The sequence below is a fragment of the Anabas testudineus genome, chromosome 5, assembly GCF_900324465.2.
Source record: "Anabas testudineus chromosome 5, fAnaTes1.2, whole genome shotgun sequence".
Taxonomy (NCBI): domain Eukaryota; kingdom Metazoa; phylum Chordata; class Actinopteri; order Anabantiformes; family Anabantidae; genus Anabas; species Anabas testudineus.
Window position 1 is genome coordinate 24,187,892 of NC_046614.1, and position 22,344 is coordinate 24,210,235.

At 41.6% G+C, this 22,344-nt stretch overlaps 4 protein-coding genes across 4 annotated transcripts in view; 2 read left to right on the top strand and 2 right to left on the bottom strand.

The window, feature by feature from the left end:
• Positions 1–1,710: 1,710 nt before the first annotated feature.
• On the bottom strand, positions 1,711–7,396 carry LOC113154297 (deoxyribonuclease-1-like). The gene is made up of 11 exons (XM_026348405.1): positions 6,233–7,396; positions 5,603–5,686; positions 5,076–5,161; positions 4,712–4,806; positions 4,140–4,226; positions 3,917–4,020; positions 3,683–3,795; positions 3,369–3,523; positions 2,929–3,025; positions 2,728–2,798; positions 1,711–2,304 (listed from the first exon to the last, which is right to left on the bottom strand). The coding sequence occupies exons 3-10, from the start codon at positions 5,154–5,156 to the stop codon at positions 2,742–2,744; spliced, it is 789 nt and encodes a 262-aa protein (XP_026204190.1). The 5' UTR covers positions 5,157–5,161; positions 5,603–5,686; positions 6,233–7,396; the 3' UTR covers positions 1,711–2,304; positions 2,728–2,741.
• Positions 7,397–7,802: 406 nt separating this feature from the next.
• sec13 (SEC13 homolog, nuclear pore and COPII coat complex component) lies at positions 7,803–12,311 on the bottom strand. Its single transcript, XM_026350262.1, has 9 exons — positions 12,177–12,311; positions 11,932–11,976; positions 10,891–11,006; positions 10,532–10,683; positions 10,290–10,423; positions 10,039–10,172; positions 9,343–9,463; positions 8,881–9,027; positions 7,803–8,788 (listed from the first exon to the last, which is right to left on the bottom strand). The coding sequence occupies exons 1-9, from the start codon at positions 12,177–12,179 to the stop codon at positions 8,678–8,680; spliced, it is 963 nt and encodes a 320-aa protein (XP_026206047.1). The 5' UTR covers positions 12,180–12,311; the 3' UTR covers positions 7,803–8,677.
• Positions 12,312–12,570: 259 nt separating this feature from the next.
• On the top strand, positions 12,571–20,807 carry cand2 (cullin-associated and neddylation-dissociated 2 (putative)). Its single transcript, XM_026346852.1, has 24 exons — positions 12,571–12,742; positions 13,142–13,285; positions 13,467–13,621; positions 13,799–13,922; positions 14,181–14,238; positions 14,373–14,571; positions 14,749–14,854; positions 15,157–15,302; positions 15,418–15,722; positions 15,804–15,945; positions 16,040–16,158; positions 16,345–16,500; positions 16,624–16,845; positions 16,934–17,140; positions 17,223–17,410; positions 17,487–17,652; positions 17,729–17,869; positions 18,503–18,642; positions 18,796–18,971; positions 19,257–19,352; positions 19,445–19,614; positions 19,684–19,848; positions 20,034–20,141; positions 20,230–20,807. Exons 1-24 carry the CDS (start codon positions 12,675–12,677, stop codon positions 20,458–20,460), a joined length of 3,732 nt encoding a protein of 1,243 aa, XP_026202637.1. The 5' UTR covers positions 12,571–12,674; the 3' UTR covers positions 20,461–20,807.
• An 881-nt stretch (positions 20,808–21,688) lies between these two features.
• Positions 21,689–22,344, top strand: part of LOC113155361 (uncharacterized protein CXorf38 homolog) — a 4,426-nt gene continuing 3,770 nt past the window's right edge. The window contains exon 1 of the mRNA XM_026350047.1: positions 21,689–21,905. The gene's annotated coding sequence lies outside the window, so the exon portion shown is untranslated. The remainder of the gene's footprint in view (positions 21,906–22,344) is intronic.

Genomic DNA, 22,344 nt, shown 5'->3' on the forward strand with positions numbered 1-22,344 from the left:
AACCCGTTTTATCAGGGTTAGTAACTGCTTCCTGTCTTAAACTTAAATTACTTGTGTTGAGAGGAGAGGGAGGGGTTTGGTTTATTCACATGTAAAATATCTAACTCTACATATAAAGATATTTTACATGGTAAAACTATTTTTTATTATTGTTGAGGTTTTGACAGAGGTTGGTCTCACTACACAGCAGCACCTTAATTTATTCTCATTAATAATGAATTTAACTCCATATATCAGTCTGAAAGTCCTGATGGCACAGGACAGGACACTTTTTCTTTCTTTATACTTTATTGTAAATAAATTGAAGAAGGGAAACACGTTTGTAATCAGTAAAATAAGTTGTAGCAGGTGTTGGTGGATCCTGTTTCTATAAAACTGGTCTCATCTGTTTAATCAGAAACAAGGTGTGTTTGAGACTTAAACCCTAAATGTAAAAGTAATAAACCCTTCTACAGTTATAAACCAATATTTATAAATAGATTATAAACTATGATCACTTTTCTTAAACAAGTCCCTCTTTAAAGTTAAAGCACTGGTGAAGGGTTGAGTCTGGTCACTTCCTCACAAACAAAACACAAAAAATTGAGTTCAATGGCTGATTTATTGCAAATAACACAAACCAATAAGCAGGACGGGAAACTAAACAGCAAAGTTCAGTTCTGTGATCTAATGATGAAGTGTTGCTGCAGTCAGGATGTTTGAAAAGCACAGAGAGAAAAGAAGAACTATAGAGTTGTGACAGATGTTTGGAAACATTAACATCATATTAAAAATTCAACAACAAACAACATCCACTGTTCAAGCTCTAGATGAAGGTCTGTAAGTGTTTCTAACTCTGATGACCCCTGGTGGTGACATCAAACAAGCCAGCAGCTCATCAGACAGCTGATTCTGTCTCTGATGCTGAGCCACCATGTAACGGTTCAGTGTCTGTTAAATAAAATAAATATAAATATAAGTCAACGATAAATATAAATATCGTCCAGCTTTCCCCGGTTTCCTGTTTCTACTCTTATTTTCCAGTCTTCCCCGTCTTCAGCTGCCTGGCATTAAGCTTGTTCTGACTTGTTCCCCTCACGAACAAAGGAAATCCCTTCTTGTTTCTTTAGTAAGTTGTTCGGCTCTCACTCTCTGTAGCTTCACACTGGTTTACACCATGAAAGGACAGGTTGAGACTAATCCTCCCTGCTTTTATGACATAGAACCTTCTTTAGCATAGTCTCCAGCGACCACTGTAATGACGACGTTTCTATTTTCAATAATAACATTTAAAAAGCGATTTGCAACATTTGAGATGTTTCTATAAAAATATGAACAATTCTCCCATCAACCAAATGTGTTTATGTTGATACCCAGTTTACTGCAGATACAGTTATTCTGCTTTTATCATCCTGCACACAGACTCAGACTTACCTAAACGACGTCCTCTTATTATTCACCTGGTATTTTATTGTAACCCTATGTCTTCACTTCATTTATGCTTTTATCTTTATGTTTCACACATACACGCAAAAAAATAAATTAATTAACAGGTACCAAAAATGCAGCAACAGGAATGAACACATGTTGAGTGCCAACAGCTTCAGTAACAGTGATTAGTGGCTCGTTAAGCCATCAGCTCACTTCCTGAATTTAGAAATAAAGGTCTGTGACTTAATATCATCTTTGTGTTTTACTTTATTGTCTCAGACAAAGAAAGCAAAGCAGGAGTTTCATGATTTAGTTTATTTAGAATTACACAAAGCCAAAGCTAAAAGCATTATGAGAAACAAGCACAGGTGAGTTCTATCTGCAGAGGATGTGTCATGTTCACGTCCTCATTAAGGAATAAGACACTGCTCTAAACAGGTGAACTGACAGGAGAAGATACTTGTTCCAGATCAGATGTTGTGAACTGAGAAATTCATGTTCAAAATGCAGAAGACCGATGAGTCTGATGACGAATCTGTTTTATTTGAGGTCTGATCTGCTAGCTGTGAGTTAAATTGCTCTTTGAGGACATTAATAACTATTAAAGTCTATGGACTGTAATAGTTATCGACTATAAATCCAGATGGATGAATAAACATGAGTTCAGTAAATGGTATCACAGCAAACAAACAATACCACCTGCACCTGTGCTCAGAATAACAATCCAGAAATTCCTTTGCATGTTATATCTCCCCTGACGTGTGCTCTGCCATGCATAAAAGAACAGAAAGCCAAAGCAGTGATATGTGATAAAATGCTGTGTCAGCGTAGCTGCATCGCCAGACTCTGTGTGAAGAGGAAGTTCTTCTTCTTCTTCTATTGTCCTGTTAGAGACTTATTTGCCAAAGAAGAAAAACAAAACAGGAAATACAGCTGAGACAGATGTTCATATTTAACATATGAGAGGAGATCAGTACAGCCTGGTTAAATGAGGAAACACGTCATGCCTCTGAACCAAAACCACAATCTTTCCCTAACCTGCACCAAACGCTTTGATTCAGAAGCTTTGCAGAAGAAATACGAGTGATGCTATCAGAGAACTTTTCACTGTATTACTGAGTAATATTTCATGACATGTCTGCGATTATAACATTACCTCGTTATACTGATAAAAAAAACATCCCCCGAAAGTGCATTTGCTAATTAGTGATATAAAAGTACGTTCTCATTAACTGGGTTACATAAACAATTCAGTCTCGATGTGTATTGAATTTAGTTTTGTGCAGATCCAATAAATGAAGTGAATTAGAAACTCACCCTTCTTCCATTTGTCAGATTCTTTTTTTCAGCTCCACCTCCACAGGGTAGTGGTCACTGATGGCTTTAGCCTGGAAGAAAAAAAATATATAAATCTACTTCAATACCTGCACAGTGGAGAAATAAAAACTTCTTTTTAAGGTTTCACTCAGTTACTGATCTCGCTCCAACAGCTCAGTGGAAAATGTCAAACAGTCTTACTTGGTCATCAGAGAGGCCATAAGCTGCCTGGAAGTTGAAAGATGTAGCTGAACCAGGCACAACAGCATTGGCCATGTGTTGTCCAAACACCACGATCCTGTTTGCAGAAAATGCAACCACAGTCACAACGGTGATTAATTTGTCCGTATTAAATGTTTAAAGACGCAGATAAAAAACATTTCCTCTGAGGAACAATTCACACAGAACAGAAACAAAACCTGTTTCCCTTTACGTCCATCATGTTACGCAGCCATGCAAATTGTACACGTTATATTTGAATCATTTTCTTCAGATGTTCTGATGCTGCCTCAACCCTCAGAAACGCATCTCAGCCTGAGGCTGACCATCTCTAAGACCAACTTAAATTTAGAAGTGAGAAAGTAGGATCATTAAAATTCCAATGTCCCCCCTTCTGTGGTGGACTGACATGTTTAGAATACCTGTCGTAGGTGTGGGAGTTAGAGTTACTTGTGGTGGTGTCGACATCGTCAGCTATCAGCCATGTGTAGGAACTGGATGCAATGCTCACATTTTCCCTCCTCCTCTGTGACAGATAACGTCCGTCTGCATTAAAGTCGCCCAGAATCATAATATTCTGCAAAAGAATTTCAACATAATTCATCAATAAATCATTGGCTGATGACATGTAAGCTTGTAGTTAAGAAAGAAAATATTTCTTTAGTGTTTCAATTCAAATTAATTAAATAATGATAATTAATTTATATGGATTCTGTTCTATTTATTTCCAACCTACGTCATTTCTCCATCTTGCTCTCACATTTTCAACAACATCACCCAGAGCGTCCAGCTCTATCTTTGCATCCTGTGGTTTGCTGTGGACCGGGATCAGAACCAGCTTTTCCACAGCTACAAACCCAAACAAACACATGAAGATGCAGCTTAAAATGGGTGAATAACAAACACGTGTACTTCTACACTTGTGATGATTCACTAACATACATTCCTGTATTAACACACATGTACCTACCTGTACCTCGGCACTCGAGCTGCAGAACGAAGGGCTCTCTGGCCAACACGTCTTTTGTTTTTTCCTTGTATTGATGGAAATTCAACTTCTTCACTTCATTCTTTCTGCATCACACATGCACACACACTTTGTAATGAATCAGCATTAATGCGTCACAGTTTCCTTACGTTGGAATTGAATTTTTTTGTCTGTTATTGTTTCGACTGAGTGATTCTGTTCATACCTGTAGAAAAAAACAAACTGCTCCATGTGGTTGCCTCGTCCCAGAGGTTTACTGCTCACCATAGCAAATGGACAACATATGTTTACTCTGTCAGTAAAACAGAAACACTGGAGTTTTAACCATTACACACTTTCAGTGAATAGACAATATTTAGCAGATTAGACTTGTGATGGGATTTCTATGTAGTTGACAGTCTTACATGCATTTGTTTTTTTTTTTTTTACAACTCATCCAATCTGAACAACCATTCACAGTAGGAAGAGAAAATAAGTAACATAATAAATAACTATCTGCAATTTCTTTGTTTTCTATATAGTGTGTCATTAAATGTGATCTAATCTTTCTCTAATTCTGGTTTCATCTTTATTTGTCCATTTCAGGGCCTTTAGTTGGGATCAAGGATGTTTCTCTAACCAAACAACAATAACTGTTGTTGTCCTCATTGCTGTATATTTCCAACAGGTTACTGTGATCTCTAAGAACTTGTTGCTCAGTTTATAACTCATGTTTCCTTTTTACTTTAGCAGTTGTCACTCACCGTAGAAATGAGTCTTAAGTTTAAGATAGTTCACCTGGTTTTGTTGAGTTCTACGAGGAACTTTTTCATGGCTTCGCCAGATTTATCCCTCACCTCCAGCATCACGACCACACTGTAACGAGACACGATCTGCAAGAAACAAGAAAACAAAAATCAACACTAAACACAAGACCAGTTTAACATATAATTAAAAGAAGTAAAAAATATAGAATAAATAGATGTAAACTGTTAATGTTAATAAAATCAATTGTATTATTATTATTGATAATAATTATTTTCAATTATCCCATTATTAACGTCTTCAGAAATGTGACTCTCCCTTTTGGATGAAGTATTTCATGACGTACCCTGTTAGACCAGCATGAGGTGCTGTCCACACACAGAACACACTGACTCACCTTGATGAGATTTCTTCTCACAAATTCATCATTGACTTTTTTCTCTCCAAAGGTTTTGACGTTGAAAGCCGCAATTTTCATTTTGACTGCAAAAACAAAATTCACATCATCTCAGAGGTTTAAATAAGACACAACCCCCCCCCAATATTAATGCAACATTCTGTTTATAGTTGGGTTCAAGCATTCACAGCAGGGGGTTAAAGTCAGTTTAATAAAGAAAATGGAATAATCACTTGATCACAATAATCACAATGTCTGTATTGAACAAAACCATGATCTCTCATAAAGGTTCATTTCAATATAAACACCAGGGACTGTAGTTACATACGAATATAAACTTGGACATAATGTTTTATTATCAATTAAAATATATTTTAATCTCAGTTTGGCAGTTTTACAAAGGACAGGGTTCTCATCAAACCTTACACAGCAGCACACAGAACGTCAGATAAACTAAAGCAGATCTAACTAATCTGCTGCAAGTATTTTATCAGTCAAAGAAAACAACATCAGAAAGAGAAACTCACCAAACTTCGTCAGCCAGGTTCAATCAAAGCTTCAAACAGCAGCAGGTTCGACGGTGTCAGCAGACGGACTGAGACTGAGAGTCTCTGTGGAGGAATAAGTGACTAAACCCTGAGAAACAGGAAGTTCCTCTGACACAAAACATTCCACACGTCTACATCTACAAACTGGAAAATTAAAGATGCTTAAATATTAATTTATTTAGATAAAATTAATGATAAAAAGACCAACGCATCTCTTATTAATTCTCAATAACTGGATGAGAATTTAAGTGAATTGATCAGTTATTAGAATAAATAAAGGACCTCGCAGTAACTGAAAAAGTGGCGGGTAGAAAGTGGCGGGTAGAAACGTCAGTACTTGAATTTCCCGCCCTCATACGCATACGTTATTAGAGTTATTTTGGAGACAGTTTTAACATCATACAGAACAACAAAGATTTTTTTTTTTTTTGATGAGGCTACAAATCAGATAAATATTTTTTACTTTTTAATATTTTACCTTTCAGAGTCACTAATTCAGAAACCATCTGTTCAGTCTCTAATTTGTTAGTGTTACCAACTAACCTCATTTCCTAATTAATATCTAGACATGACTCAGACTGCTGCTGAAAAGAAACCAGAAAAACTTACTTTGTGCAGGTTTGTGCTGTGATAGATGTTTAAGAGAAGACAAACAGCAAGTGATGAATTTCTGTAACAGAAATGTTAATTTCTTCTTTTTAATTCTAACTGTAGCACAGAATTAAAAAATATATGATTCTTTTCTTTATGTTTAATGTTCAGATACTCGTCTTTTCCTCCACACCCACTAAAATTCCCGCTTGTTTTTTTATCATCCAATCATTTTAAATTTCAAGTTTCCTTTTCCTGTCATTTTTCTTTTGTTGGGTATCGTCCAAGAAAATTAGTCCCCAACAGGAGCCAACGTTTGTTTCCTGCTGGACCATCAACACAATCCACACTTTGGCACCAGTGTGCTGACTGTATACAGGCACTTTCCTCCCTTTGTGCTTCTGAGATAAATGTTAGAATTTCAGCTTTTATTTGGTGTTTTACTTTACTTTTGGTGTTTACTTAAACACTCTATGTGAGCTACAGTAGCAGTACTTGCCTCTACACTGTGACTCACTGACATCATTAAACTGCTGGTTCCTCCTTCACTTGATTTCTCTCTTTAACGAGTCCTATGGGGAGTTGACCCCTCTAAATATATCTGAATAGATCTTTTCTACCTGCAGACTTTCTCTGTTCTGTGCAACTTGTTGCTGATGTCATTAACCTGTTTCGTTCTTTCTCCACAGCTCAGTTTTTCTGTCTTTAGCTGTTGTTATTCTTCTTGTTGCTCAGTACACCAGCGGTTTATTTCTTATCTGGGACCTTCCAAATTGTGTTTGTGCAGCACCTCTGAACATTTGTCCCTCTTCTCAGATGTAACTTGCTTTTCTCCCATCAACATTTCTCAGGTTTTATGTTCATTTATTCTTTTTTTCTTCAGTGTCGAGTGCTTGAAGTGTTTTTATCCAGGTGTAGTTAGGGTGTAGTTCACTGTTGATTATTGACCTGTATTTACTCTAATATGGTCCAGTGTGTATGTATGTTAAGTATTCCTTGAGAGGAACCATACTCAACAGGGAACCCATCCTCATTTGGGTGATTACATGCTGTGTAGGCAGCAGGCAGTTCAGTATAACAGTTAATGTCTTTAAGTTAATGTGGAGTCCAGTTAGTTCGTGTTACGTCCATGAGTCTTTCCCTAAAGCAAATCTATTTACAAAAATGCTTGATTAAATAAATAGGTTTTCAGCCTAGACTTAAATACTGAGACTGTGTCTGAGTCCCGAACGCTATTTGGAAGGCTATTCCATAACTCTGGGGCTTTGTAAGAAAAAGCTCTGCCCCCAGCTGTAGTTTCATGATACGAGGTACTGACAGGCAGCCTGCATCCTTTGATCGAAGTAGACGTAGCGGACCATAAGGTCCAAACCCGGCACAGAGCCCACTGTCCACCGCAACCAAGACAATCACCCCCCCAACCCCACCACGCCCACTGCCGGACCTCTGCAGAGACCCAAAGAGGTTCGGCAGCCCAGGGTACCAAAGCCCCAGGACCGAACCAGCACCAACAGGGAGGCTGTTGTTTCTCCGTTCTTTAGCGATTATCTCAATTCTTTGTGATAATTAGTCAAAATTAAACAGGTCATTGTTTTAACATTATATTTATTTAATTACATCAAATAAGAAAAACACATCCGTGGTTTCTGATTTTACAACTAAAAGAAAAAAAACTGTTTGCAATTGAGCTCCATTCATGGTTGTCTTGGCAACCTACTGATTTATTATCTTCTGGTTGCCATAGAAATGTAGTGGCTGATTAATTAAGGCAGATTCTGAATTTATAGAAACACCAGTCGACCTGTGTTAAAACAAACAGTTTAGTCACTAAACCTTTTATTTACTGATCATTAAATTTACTTTTTGCTGAAGTTTTTCACAAACGGGCAGTCGAGGTTCTTTTTCTTTTTTGTAACTGTGAGAATGTGAAGATTTGTTTTCAGGCTGAGAAGTGAAGCTGGTTTCACAGCAGCAGTTCTGTTTAACCAGCGAATAGAAATGATGCATAGTCCTGGTGACGCTGGCTCTCCGGTGATGGAGGTGGAATGTTTATGAGCAGAGGATCATGGGAAGGGACGGAGGGCGGGTTTTCAAAATGATTATGTTCAAGTGACGCTGGAAAAAGCTAAAACAGGAGACGGTGGAGTGCATCTGATAAAAAATATTAAACTAATTATCAGTCACGTTTGCAAAGAAGTCAAACACTGAGCGAAGGTCTCTCTCCTTCTGATCAGATTTAGAAACATGAATCTTGAACCAGCTGTGCAGCTGATTTAAAGCAGATTTTAAAGCTTAAAGAAGAAAAAAAAAAAGATTTAAAATTAAGCCCAGCTGCTTTTTTCTTGTAATGAAAAATGTCCGGCCTGTTTATTTATTAACACTTAATTTATCTCTGAAGTGGGGTCATCCTTGTAGAGTCAGGGGTCATTGTTAGGTGTGTGTGTGTTTGTGTGTGTGTGTGTGTCACTGCTCGCTCTGCTGTGTGTCTGTGATGGTGGACACGGCGCCCTGGCCTTTGCTGACGTCACTGATACACGCCCACTGACTGTCCATCGACTCCTTCCACAGCGTCACCTACAGAGAGGGGCACAGAAATAACGGTAAGACAGTTATTTTGGGACTAAACAGCAGGAGTGAAGCTGATGATGCACCAAACATGTCTCCACCTTGTTGTCTCCTCCAGAAACAGCCAGTATATTTCCAGTGATCGACCAGCTGACGTGCCAAACAACGTCGTTGAACTTGTGGAGCAGTTTGGCCGTCCAGGTGTTGCCTGCAGGGTCGTCACAGGTCCAGATAAACACACGTCCGTCCTAAAAGAGGGTTCAGATGTCTTAATGTAGCCAAGAAAACTAATTCTAATATAATTTCTTTATAAGGGGGCAGAAGAACTTACTGCTGCTGTTACTAAGGAAAGAAATTACCAATGTAAATTTAGCTTTCACCTCATGTTTCTTTAAGAATGATGAAGCTCTGAGAACAGTGACACCTGGTGGTTTACTAAATGTTGAGCAGCTTTTTTTGTCCCATGATTAAAAACTCAACAGAGCTGCAAATAAATCCAACAACAGCTTTTATCATATTTATCAATGTTAAAATAAAGATTCAAGTAGAAAAAGAAATTTCACCTGGGAGCAGCTGGCGATGGTGCTGGTGGGAAGACCAATAGACGGAGCCCAGCCAACGTCTCTCACCCAGTCGCTGTGAGCCTCCAGCTTCTGATCCTCCTTCCACTGACCGTCTTCTTCTCTGGAGGAAAGTGATAGTGAAGACATCAACTATCAGTCTTCATTTTACAAAAGAAAAAACAACTAGTGGACGAGAAGTCCACCACTTCAGCATCACACAAACAGAGAGAGGCTGCATTACTTTATCAAAAAACAATAATTATAGCGTTCCATGTCTGGAAAATTGATTTCTTCCTGTTTGTCAGTAATCTTCATTTTTATATTGCAGATTTAGTGATAATGTGGAAAGTACTACTCTGTGTATAGTACTCACACAGCAATAGGATCCTGCTCAAACTGCACATCGAACCAAAACTGATCCTACAGAATTTCAGCCAACTTCTATAGTTATCTGGGGCTGCTAACTTTAGAAGTTGGCTTTTTAATTTAGGATTAAATAAAAAATCCACACAGAATCTGCCCATCTTGTGTCTTTAACACCTACTTTCATTAGTAGTGCTAAAAATCAAACTTGGTTAAAACCAGCAAAACTTCTGAAATTAAACATTTCAGAATTGTATAACGAGGGAGATTCTTTGATTCTTAGACTGTGAACAACAAGTGCATCAACGTCAAGTCTGCCGAACATGAACATACTTCCAGAGTTTGACCAGGTTGTCGCAGCCTCCGGAGACGAAGCGTTTGACATAGTTTGGCTTCTGTCCTGACGGCTGATCGATCAGACTGCCGGGAACTACAGCAGGAGCCCAGCTCACTGCGTTACAGCCGATCTATGAGAAAGTTACAACTGAATCAATAAACAAAGAGGAGTCTGTACCAACAACCAGTTTGCACTTAAACATTCAGACTACAGTTCAACTTTATTAATGACTGCATGTCAGACTCACGGTGTGTGCGTTGCTGATCTTCTTCACGTCCCACTGCTGATCCCCGGTGAATGTAAGAAGGGAAATGGCGCCGTCAGAGCTGCCACAGGCCAGAATCAGACCAAATTCATAAGGACCCCAGCAGACTGAGTTCACTGTAGACAAGCATACGAGTAGATTTACAGACCTGAATCTGCTCAGTTATGTGGGAAGAGGAAGACACAACCAGAATGAAAACTAAAGTAAAATCCACTGCTCCCAACCTGATGACTCATGTCCGGTGTATTCATACATCTTGTCCCAGGCTCCGTTCTCCTCCTTCCAGATGATGACTTTACGGTCGTATGAACATGACGCCAAGATGTTTCCGAACATCGGATGAGCCCACGCTACCTGCCACACGGGACCCTCATGGCTGCACAAATACAGAGACCAAACAGTAGTTGAAAACACCCTGCATGAAACCCACCACATAATAACAAAAAATAAAATCAACTACAGCCGCTGGCTTGAGCACTGTGTTTAATTTAATGCCATAATTTGATTTATCTACTGTGTGTGAATCAGAGTGACTCAGTCCATTTTCTCGGCACTAGCCCCTGGTTTGAGTCTCCTTTCTTACCCTCTGAGGTCTGCTACCAGGATCTGGCCTCCATTTCTAACATCAAAGATCTTTACAGTGCGGTCAGAGGAACAGGTGGCGAGTCGGGTACCGTAGTAGTCCATCTGGGCATCGTGCTGAAACACACAGAACAAGACATCAACATCTTTACCCTGCAGAAAGAAACTTATTAGATAAGTGGAAATAAACTGAACACAACACAGACATATTTAATCTCTTCACTGTACGTCTCTCTACCTGAAACATGACTATTGTTACTAGATGTAAGTACACTGAAAGCCACAAGAAACCAGAGTTAAATACAATATTAAAAGCCCACACTCAAAAAACAAGTTACAGAACCCGTCAACATAAGAAGTGTTACATTCCAAGGATATTATGTCAAATTCGTGGGCATCAGGGAGCCACTATGAATATGTGGAGGTTGAGTGGGGAGAAGGGGTGTTACTGCATTTGTATCAGGGTTCTGTCTTATACTTGGCCAGCAAAGCTGATTCTGATTCTTTCAGCTTCCTCTGGCTGGGAACTGGTCCACTAGTTATCTACTAAATGCTCTGCTGTGCTCAACATATTAAATGTTGCAGAACTTCTGTCACAAATAAAGCTCATATGATCTATGGAGTTAACATTGGATCTCTAATTCTCTTTACCCCCATTTCCCACACTGTCAAATTCCTCTATTAACAATTCTGACATCATGAAGTTTCTGTCTTCATCTCTCGAGCCAATAAATCGCTGGATGTTGTTTAAATATCAATGCTTCTTATTTTCCTTCTTTATCTTTTTTCTATTATAACATATTCACTTTAACACATTTCTTGCTTCAGTAACTACACCTAGTCTGTCTGTACTGTAAAACTTGTAGCGTATTACCTTGAACTTCTAGTATGGTACAGAGTAAATTAACTTAGAAACAATCCAACACTGATATTTACAACACTTATCTATAAAATAAAATCTGCCTCTGCAGCATAAACTAACGTTAGCTTCAATTAGCAGCTAGCTTAATGTTAAATAAAAGGTGAACCCTTGGCAACTTACAATCATGTCCTCATGGGACGTGTCCACTGTGTTGATGACGGAAACCTGAAATTAGCAAACACATAAATTAATATTTAAATGACAATAAAAAAAATAAAAACATGTTTAGAGTTCGGTTTCTGCCGTTAGCCACTGAGCTAACGATGCTAACACCAGCACGTCAGCAACTAACAGTAACCGTTAAACAACACAAACGTCAACAAACAGCTTCACCGACAGATTAAATTAAACGTTATCTGATTTACCATGACTGCAGAGGAACCAGAAACCCTCTAGAAAATTATTCCTTAGTTATTTAAAAATGAATCAGGTTCAGCAACTACTCCGACGTGGCAACAAGTACAGAAGCCGCTTCCCGTTGTGTCCGACGACTATTGCTGCATCCGGAAACAAGAAACGACAGGCGAAGGTTCCGCATGCAACATAAGTGTGAAATTAGAAAACAAAACTTGTTCAAATCAAAAACAACTTAGACACGTTTGTACTATTTTACTTTAAATGTAGAACAAAATATGCACAGCTTTGTAAAGACAGTCAAGCTCCACGTGTCCACCTGGTGGCGCCATAGAGCTGAAACCCTCACGTCTATTTTTACCTGCAGCCAGTGTCAGGTTCCCCCCCACCGGGTCCTGGGTTAGGGTTAGGCCCGTCCCCAGCAGCCTCGCCATGTTGTTGGGTTAAAGTTGTCTGTTTAATCGCAGAGAAACGTCCGTAGCGCCGGTGACAGCTGTCAAAGTTCCGACATGTCGAATGTTTCTTATCACATCTCGAACCTGCTGGAGAAAATGACGTCGACTGACAAAGACTTCAGGTAAAACAGCAGCTGAGAGTTTGACTTCTGACTCCTAATGTGAAGTAATCTGACGAATATCACAGGGGAGAAGAACATCTGCACTTAAAACCAGCTCAATACTCATTATGTTCTCATTTTCATTAGGAAAAAAGAGATTATTTCACCATAATTGTTGATAAATGTATTTATGTTTTGATTTGTTTTGATTTTTGCTTCTACTTTAAAACTGAAACTGTACTTTTTACTAAATGTATCTGACACCTGCAGGTGCTAATTCACCTACAGATTACTAATACTGACTTCATTTTGCTGCTGTGCAGACAACATTAAATCAGATATTTGGTTTATTATCTTTATTTAGTTTTACTCTCAACTAATCTTTACTTTATCCTGTCCCGTTTCTCCGTCCGTGTCCAGGTTCATGGCCACTAACGACCTGATGCTGGAGCTGCAGAAAGACAGCATCAAACTGGACGAGGACAGTGAGAGAAAAGTGGTGTCGATGCTGCTCAGACTGCTGGAGGACAAGAACGGGGAGGTGCAGAACCTGGCCGTGAAGTGGTACAAGAAATATTAGAACGTTTCACTGCTGCTGTGCACATTTATTTATTTATTGCGACTGTTTTGTTGAATATTTCAAACATGCTGTTGCACTATGTTGTGTCATTTGCAGATGGTTTACGTTGCCTCACCCTGACCAGGTTATTATGTGATTCTTTGTGTGTTTGAACCTGATTTTCAGCCTGGCCCCACTGGTGAGTAAAGTGAAGGAGCCTCAGGTGGAGACGATGGTGGACACGCTGTGTTCGAACATGATGTCAGATAAGGAGCAGCTGAGAGACATCTCCAGTATGGGACTGAAGACGGTGATCGCTGAGCTGCCGCTGCCCTCGTCAGGTGAGATCTGAGTTTCTGGTCCTGTGACAACATCTGCAAACAGTTCAACGTTTCAAAAGACAAAAGTAGAATTTAGTAACTTAAAATACCACGAAGAATCAAAGAACTACAGTTCCAGCATTATGAAACAGTAGTTTCTGATTTTTGAAAAGTTTTTTGATGTTCACGGGTTGCCAGGTTTGACTCTGACAGCCGGGGTGTGTAAGAAGATCACCTCCCAGCTGATCGGTGCCTTGGGGAAACAGGAAGACGTGTCAGTCCAGTTAGAGGCTCTGGACATCCTGTCAGACATGTTGGGAAGGTATAAACAGAAATACACAACAACAAGGACCTCAGCCTGTCGGACTAAAGGTTCAACACAGTGAAATCTGATTTTATTTTAATATTATGTTCATCATGTTTTATTTCATAGAAACTGTGAAAACAGTTGATTTAAAATGTGACACCTCCTCCAGCTCACTGCAAAAATACAAACTAATGTTGTGCAGAAGTAAAAAGTCTCTGCAGCGGGACGTCAGACATGATGTTGGTGTTGATTGTGTTTTTATTTTTCCTGCAGACTCAGCGGAGCGTTGGTCAGTTTCCACAGCTCTCTGCTTTCCAGTCTGCTGCCACAGGTCAGAAACACCTCACACACACACATCTATAAGAAACGTGCATGTGTGTATAAGTAGGTACGTGCTGTACACACATGCAGTACTGACGAGTACTGTGAGTATATCAGACACTACTTCATTCACTCTTCGCCCAGTTAACCAGTCCCAGAATGGCGGTCAGGAAACGCTCCATCCTGGCTCTTGGTCACCTGGTTCCCTGCTGTAGCCCCGCCCTCTTCTCCCAGCTGACCGAACACCTGATGACGGAGCTGGCCAAGGGCCCCCCCACGTCAGTGACAAGGACGTACATCCAGTGCCTGGCGACCATCAGCCGGCAGGGCGGCCATCGAGTAGGTGAGATTAGCTTTGATTATTAATTAACGTTAATTAGACCAAAATGAAAGTTGCTGTTTAATTTGTCTTTCTATTCTTGTGAGAACTTAAAATAGGTTTTAAGTTGTGTTCAAACTTTAAAACCTGCAGGTTTTAAATAAGCTCATAAACCTTCTATTCTGTGTGTGTATTCTGTAGGTGAGCATTTAGAGAAGCTGATCCCCATGGTTGTTAAGTTCACACACGTGGAGGACGACGAGCTGAGAGAATATTGTTTCCAGGCCTTCGAAGCCTTCATACGCAGGTAAACGCAGATTTGTACCTTAGTACTCATGAGAATAGATTCGACAGCTCCTTATACTAACATTCATTTTGTGTGTGTGTGTCAAATTTACAGCTTGTAAAACATCAATGCATCAAAGTCAAAATGATACTAAACTTTACTTTTCATTGCCCTGTTTACAACTGCTGTATGAAGTAATTTAACTTTTGTACATTTTAAAGTATGTACTAAAGATTTTGAAGTCTTAATACTCTCTAGTGAAGTATTTTTACTTTTATTATTTATTCATTTATTTATTTTTTAAAATTCACTTTTATTGACAGGTGTCCAAAGGAGATGTCGCCCCATGTTGCCACAGTGACCCAGCTTTGTCTAAAGTTCATGACCTTTGACCCTAACTACAACTATGATGATGAGGAGGAGGAGGAGGAAGAAGACAGCATGGACATAGAGGTCGGGCTCGAGGAAGGTTTGTGAGTTTTTACTGGTGTCAGTTTCAGATCATTAAAAGAAATGTCCAGTCAGGAAGTAAATAACTGGAGTAGATTTGTTGAAGTCTCGTCTCGTGTCACGTCTCCACCCAGAGTCAGACGACGAATACAGCGACGACGACGATATGAGCTGGAAGGTGCGACGCTCGTCCATCAAGTGTCTGGAGGCGCTGATCCACACTCGGAGGGATCTCCTCCTCTCCTTCTACTCCTCCATCTGCCCGGCTCTGCTGGCCAGATTCAAGGAGCGCGAGGAGAACGTGAGGGCCGACGTCTTTGCTGCTTTTTCAACGCTGCTGAGACAGACGCGAGTCGGGTCCAGTCACCACGGACCCGTCGGTCCAGACTCAGGGGCGAGCAGAGAGGACGAGCCGGCCGTCGCCACTCTGAAGAAACAGGTAGAGTGACGACGGACTTCATCGTTTCAGCGTCCAGCAGAGACTAGAAGGTGATGTCTGACACAGGTGACATGTGTGCAGGTGCCGGTGATCGTGAAGACTCTCCACCGACAGCTGAAGGACAAGAGCATCAAATCTCGTCAGGGCTGCTTCTGTCTCCTCACTGAACTGGCTCACACTGTTCCTGGAGCCCTGGAGCAGCATGTACCTGCTCTGATACCTGGTAAACACACTGTAAACATCTGTCTTTTCCTTCTGCTTCGTTTTCTCCTCCTCCCTTTATCCTGTTTGTTCTCCACCCCCCCCACCTCCCCCAGGTATAGTCTTCTCCCTGACAGACAAGTCCACCTCCTCCACCATGAGGATCGATGCTCTCTCCTTCTTCCACGTCCTCCTCCTCTCCCACCCTCCTCAAGCCTTTCAGCCTCACATGCAGGTTCTTTAAACCTCTTTTAGGACGTTTATATAGGAAGTGAAGTATCTCAGCATGTGACGCCTCAAACACACAGTTGTTATCTAACAGTAATATTTACTGACTCACTTCACAAACCGCTGGTTGCTCTGGATCAGTCAGAGTCGCTGACTTTGTTTGTCCTGACTTGGCTGCTGCTGGTCTGTGCAGGTGCTGCTGCCCCCGGTGGTGGCGTGTGTGGAGGACAGCTTCTATAAGATCACCTCTGAGGCTCTGCTGGTCTCTCAGCAGCTGGTCAGAGTGATGAGGCCGCAGGGGCAGAGCGCCACAGCTGCAGCGTTCGACCCCAAACCGTTCGTCAGAGAGGTACAGGACGATGATGGGTCAGGTTTGAGTGGGATGATTCAGGTTAATGTTGACTCCTGAACGTAAAATAAAAGTCTCTGGTCTCTAAATAGCTAAAAAGCTGTAAAACACTGTTTTTCTCAGGTGTTTGCTGCAACACTGAAGAGGCTGAAAGCGACAGACATCGACCAGGAGGTGAAGGAGCGGGCTATTTCCTGCATGGGTCACATGGTGTGCCACCTGGGTGACCTCCTGGGGACGGAGCTGCAGGGAGTGTTGTCGATCTTCCTGGACAGATTGAAGAATGAGATTACAAGGCTGACGGCGGTTCGGACCATCGCCCTCATCGCTGCTTCTCCAATAAAGGTTCACTATGAGTTTCTATTTATTTATTTAGCAGAATAAAGATGGTCCTGAAGGGGAGTTGTGTGAACATGTCCCTCCCCTGGTGCAGATTGAGCTGTCGTCCATCCTGTCAGACACTCTGTCTGTGTTGGGATCTTTCTTGAGGAAGAACCAGCGCGCTCTGAAGCTCAGCACGCTGGCGTGCCTGACAGCACTGGTCACGCACCACGCTGCCGGCATCAAACCTGCGGTTCTGGAGCCTGTGCTCAGTGAACTTCCCTCTCTGGTGGACGAGAGCGACATGCACGTATCACAGGTAAGGAGGAAGTTTTCTCTCTGCACATCATCTGTTTCTATTAAAAAGCTTCAGAGAGAAATCGTTTCACGTCTCTGTTCAGGTGTCCATCACGCTGCTGACCTGCATGGCCAAAGCCTGTCCGTCCTCTCTGGCTAAGATCAGCTCCTCTGTTCTGCCGGGAGTTTTCAGACTCGTCCATTCTCCACTGCTGCAGGGTGGTGCGCTGGCAGCCATAGTGGACTTCCTCCAGGCACTGGTGCAGTCCAAAACCAATAACCTGAGCTACAGGTAAGTCGTTAACGTGTGTTGGACCTGTTTTAATCTTCACAGCAGGTCCATCACTCCTTCTTCTCCTCTCCTGCAGTCAGCTGCTGAAGTCTCTCACTGAGCCGTTTCACCGCTCTCCGTCATCTGCAGACAGCAGCATCATCCACAGACAGTCGTACCACTCTGTCGCTCGCTGTGTGGCTGCTCTGTGCTCTGCCTGCCCCAAAGAGACTCCAGGGACCGTGGCCAGCCTCATACAGGAGGTCTGTGAGTTCATCCTGTCACATCTGCTCCTTTTGTTGTATCAGGTCTGTACGTCACATGCTGTTCTCTCCTCAGGTGAAGAATCCTGGTTCTCCAGAGTCTGCTCGTGTCCTGGCTCTGTTGTGCCTGGGGGAGGTGGGGAGGAGCGGAAGTCTTGGAGGGAGTAAGGAGGTGCAGGGAGTCATCCTGGAGGCTTTCTCCTCCACCAGTGAGGAGGTAAGACGAACACAGTTTGAATGTCGGCAACATCTGCATAAAATTCTCCTACTTTTCTGTGAGAGTTCTCAAACTGCACAGAAGGATATTTACCTAAACTCCTGCGACTGTGAGAGACGTGTGATCAAATGAAGGAATGGCTCAGACTGCATGATGTTAAATAAATAACAGTGTGCAGAGTCTTTTAGCTTGTGTAGCTTATTATTAACCAGCAAATGCACATGTTTAGTATTATTGGTTCATTTTTAATTAATTTATTTGAGAATTGAGAAATTGCAGATTTACACTAGAGGTATAATTTACAATTTCAGTTAAGTGAAGAGTTGCTTTATAAAATATTAAAATCATATTTACTGTCTGTGGTCTCATGGTCACTTAATGTCATTATCTTCAGTTTTAGTTTTATTTAATTTATACCTAAGCCTAACAAAACTAACTTATTTTTTAGATTCTTATCTTTTATTTCTTTGTGTTTTTTTCTATCTTTTGTCAATTGACAATAAATCTCTTGTTCGGGGCGGCTGCACAAACTCAGATACCGTATGAATGTGTAAATATGTTGGATCAAACACTGCAGGTGAAACATGGTTCACACAATCTGCCTGTTTTTAAAGTGACATTTGATGATTTCAGGTGAAGACGGCTGCGTCCTGCGCTTTAGGCAGCATGGCAGTGGGCAGCCTGAGCGACTACCTGCCCTTCCTGCTGAAGGAGATCGTCTCCCAGCCGCGGAGGCAGTACCTGCTGCTCCACTCCCTCAAGGAAGTCATCAGGTGTGAATCTTATCAAAGTATTGTGTCGTCTTTCTCCCTTTTAGTACCGTTTTACAAAGTCACGTGTAAAATGTGACTCTATTGCAGAATTTAATATTGTGGCGTCTCTGCTGCAGCTTCACAAAAGTACGACTCTCTCTCTCTCTCTCTCAGTGCCTGTCCAGCCTCTAGTCTCTCGCCCCATGTGGAGTCTATCTGGACGTTGCTAATCCAGAACTGCGAGTGTCAGGAGGAGGGAACCAGGAACCTGGTGGCTGAATGTCTGGGAAAACTCACCTTAGTCAACCCTGCACAGCTATTACCCAGACTGAAACAGCAACTTAGAGCTGGTACGATGTGTGATGAGGGGAAATAATAACAGCTAAACTATACTCACATAAACACAACAACTGTAGTGTTGAGTCACTCTTTTATTTCTAGAATTTAAAAGAGAAAAGATTCAGTTTTCTGACAACTTTACTCTATTTCAGTAACACGCAGCAGTACTTATTTCTCACCTTTATACTTTTCAATACTGTGTGATAGTGTAGTCGTTGTTGACATCTTCCTGTTTGGCTCATTAAATGTTTGATTAAAAGAACAGAAACAGAACTGGATCCTTCTTGTCCTCCCAGGTTCTCCTGTGGCTCGCAGCACAGTGGTGACAGCTATCAAGTTCACTATTGTCGACCATCCTGCTCCAGTAGATTCTCTGCTGAAAGGCTGCATGGGTGAGACGCACAGACACAAAACACACTTTGGCTTCAGTTAGAAGCGTGGACGTGGATGTAGCTCAGAAAAGGTTTTTGTTTCCGTTTGGCAGGTGACTTCCTGAAGACCCTGCAGGACGGAGACATCAATGTGCGTCGTGTTGCTTTGGTCATGTTTAACTCTGCAGCTCATAACAAACCGTCACTGATCCGGGGTCTGCTGCCCAAAGTGCTGCCTCACTTGTACAAGGAGACCCAGATCAGGAAGGACCTCATCAGAGAAGTGAGTTTTTGTCTCTTACAGTTTTTTTAAATTTCTCCTCAGATGTATAACTCTGTATGTGTGCTGCAGGTGGAGATGGGTCCGTTCAAACACACCGTGGATGATGGGTTGGATGTGCGTAAAGCAGCATTCGAGTGTATGTACACTCTGCTGGACAGCTGCCTGGAGGGGCTGGACGTCCTGCAGTTCCTGGATCATGTAGAGGAAGGACTGAAAGACCACTATGATATCAGGGTGGGTAAAAAACCACAATAAAGATCAGAGCAGAGTTACACATTCACTGTGAGGATGGTCCGTGATGATGTCTGAGTGAAGTGTAGAGTCGACTTTTATATCTGTTTACATGAAAATTAGACAGTATCTCCCACGACTGTGACTGTAATTAAACGTGTGTGTGTGTGTGTGTGTGTGTGTCACAGATGCTGACTTTCCTGATGCTGGCCAGGCTGGTTTCTCTGTGTCCTGCTGCTGTTGTCCAAAGACTGGACAGACTGGTGGAGCCGCTTAAAGCCACGTGCACCACCAAGGTATCAGGAACCTGAATGTATTACTGAGGAGTACAGTGTGATTCTCACTACACTAGAAGTTAAAACACCACCCTGACACCACCTGCAGGTGAAGGCCGGGTCCGTGAAGCAGGAGTTCGAGAAGCAGGAGGAGCTGCGGCGCTCGGCCATGCGTGCCGTCGCCGCCCTGCTGGCCGTGCCCGAGGTGGAGAGGAGCCCCAGCATGGCCGACTTCGCCAACCAGATCAGAACCAACGCAGACATGGCGTCCATCTTCCAGAGCGTCCAGGGAGGAGAGGGAGGCGGCTTCGGATCCGCAGAGAGCATGGACCTGAGCTAGACACCGAGTGATGGAAGAATTCTTATTTTATTATGTTGTTTTTATAGATTTAGAGTCAGTGGATGAACGTGTTTTAAAGACGGTGGAGTCCAGGTTTGTTTACAGCATCAGCTAAAAACAATATGTTTGAACATTTGGGATTTTTAAATATAGAAATATTTTTCTGTGTTATTATTCAGTCACAGTTAGAATATGGTTGAATGTAGTTCACGTGAAATGAAGTAGAAACAGCAATAGAACAGTGTCTGATCTTCAGAAACTTTAAATCATCGTTTTAACTTCATCCAATAAAAACTGAAACATGACGTCATGACTGGAATGATCAGGATTTCTGTGTTGATTAGAAATAAAACGATCCAAACACAAAGTACTTAAACACTAAAAAACACATTTGAAATCTTAAATGTCTTTGTTGAACACCAACCATTAAACATCCAGGATTCACATACTTCTTCTTCACTTTATACATCTGTTCGGGAAGGAAACTAATTGAAGCTGCCAGATGCTGATCCAGGTCCCTGCTGGTCTTCTTCACGTCTCTTTCGACACTTACAGAAGCTTTTTTTCTAATATTTATTAGTGTTTTAATGCTGTGTACATATCTCCTGTATTTTCTACTTGTATTATAATTATAATTTCCAAAACAACAAATCTAATGGTTTTAAAATGTGTAATTACTGCTACAATCAACTAATTAACGTGTTGTTATTATGGACTCACCACCAGGAAGTTCATACTGCAGAAGCATAAAGTGGACTCAAGAGAGTCCAACATGGGTAAGTGGAGCCTCCATGAATCAGACTGGACCCAAAGTTTCCCAGCAGAACATTGTCCAGAGCATTACACTGCCCCCACCGGTCCCCCTTCTTCCCACAGTGAGTCCTGGTGTGTTCCGGGAGTCAAACGTGACCCTTTAAGCCCAGGCCACCTTCTTCCACTGCTCGTGGTCCAGGTCTGATGCTCATGTGCTCTTTGTTGGGCTGGACTTACTGTGAGCTACAGTAGCTGGTCTGTTGGGTCGGACCACACGGGCCAGCATTCGTTCCCCACGTCCATCAATGAACTTTGACCCTGTCGCTGGTTTATTGCTGTTCCTCTCTGGACCACTTGTGATAGATACACTGGAGAACCAGGATCACCCCACAAGAGCTGTCCTGACCCGTTCAGCCATCATCATCAGTTTCCATCTGTCCTCTGTGTAACACCCAACTCCTCCACTAGATGGATCTGGGACAGTGAAACTGGATCCCAGCTGGTTCCTTAGATCCACCTAGGAGCTTTTTCTTTCCTCCACTCTTTCAGTCCAGTTCTGACCAACAGGAAACTCACAGGCGACTTTTAAAGTGGACTTTAGAGATAAAAGCTGATTTATCGACCTCCACCGTTCATTTCTGACTTCCGCGTTTTAAAAGCGAAAGTTTCCGACTGAAAATCAACTTCACAGGGTAAGAAAAGTTTAATGTTGATTTATTTACACTGTTTATTTAAGACAGTGTTATGTCGTATAAAACTCACGTTAAACCACTTGGTGTGAATTGAATTCTACTGTAAACACGATAAAAACATGAAGCTGATTAAGTTTCAGTCTCGGTCTTTAAGGTGTCGGATGAATCAAACTAAATCTAATGATTCGACCATAAAAACTGGTATTTTCTAAATAAACAGGAGTTTTTGATCAAAATGAATTGAAGAAGCAGTTTGAAGAGGGGGGGGGGGGGGGGGGGGGGACAGCATTTTATTATAACGTGTGTTACAGTTAATAAGTTAATAAGGGAGGGGGGCAATATTTGAGTTGGGGAGTTTTGCATCCCCCTCCATGATTAGAGTGGGGGATGCAGAGGTCGACAGACATGCGTGGGAACAACCTGTGGCTATAAATCCATA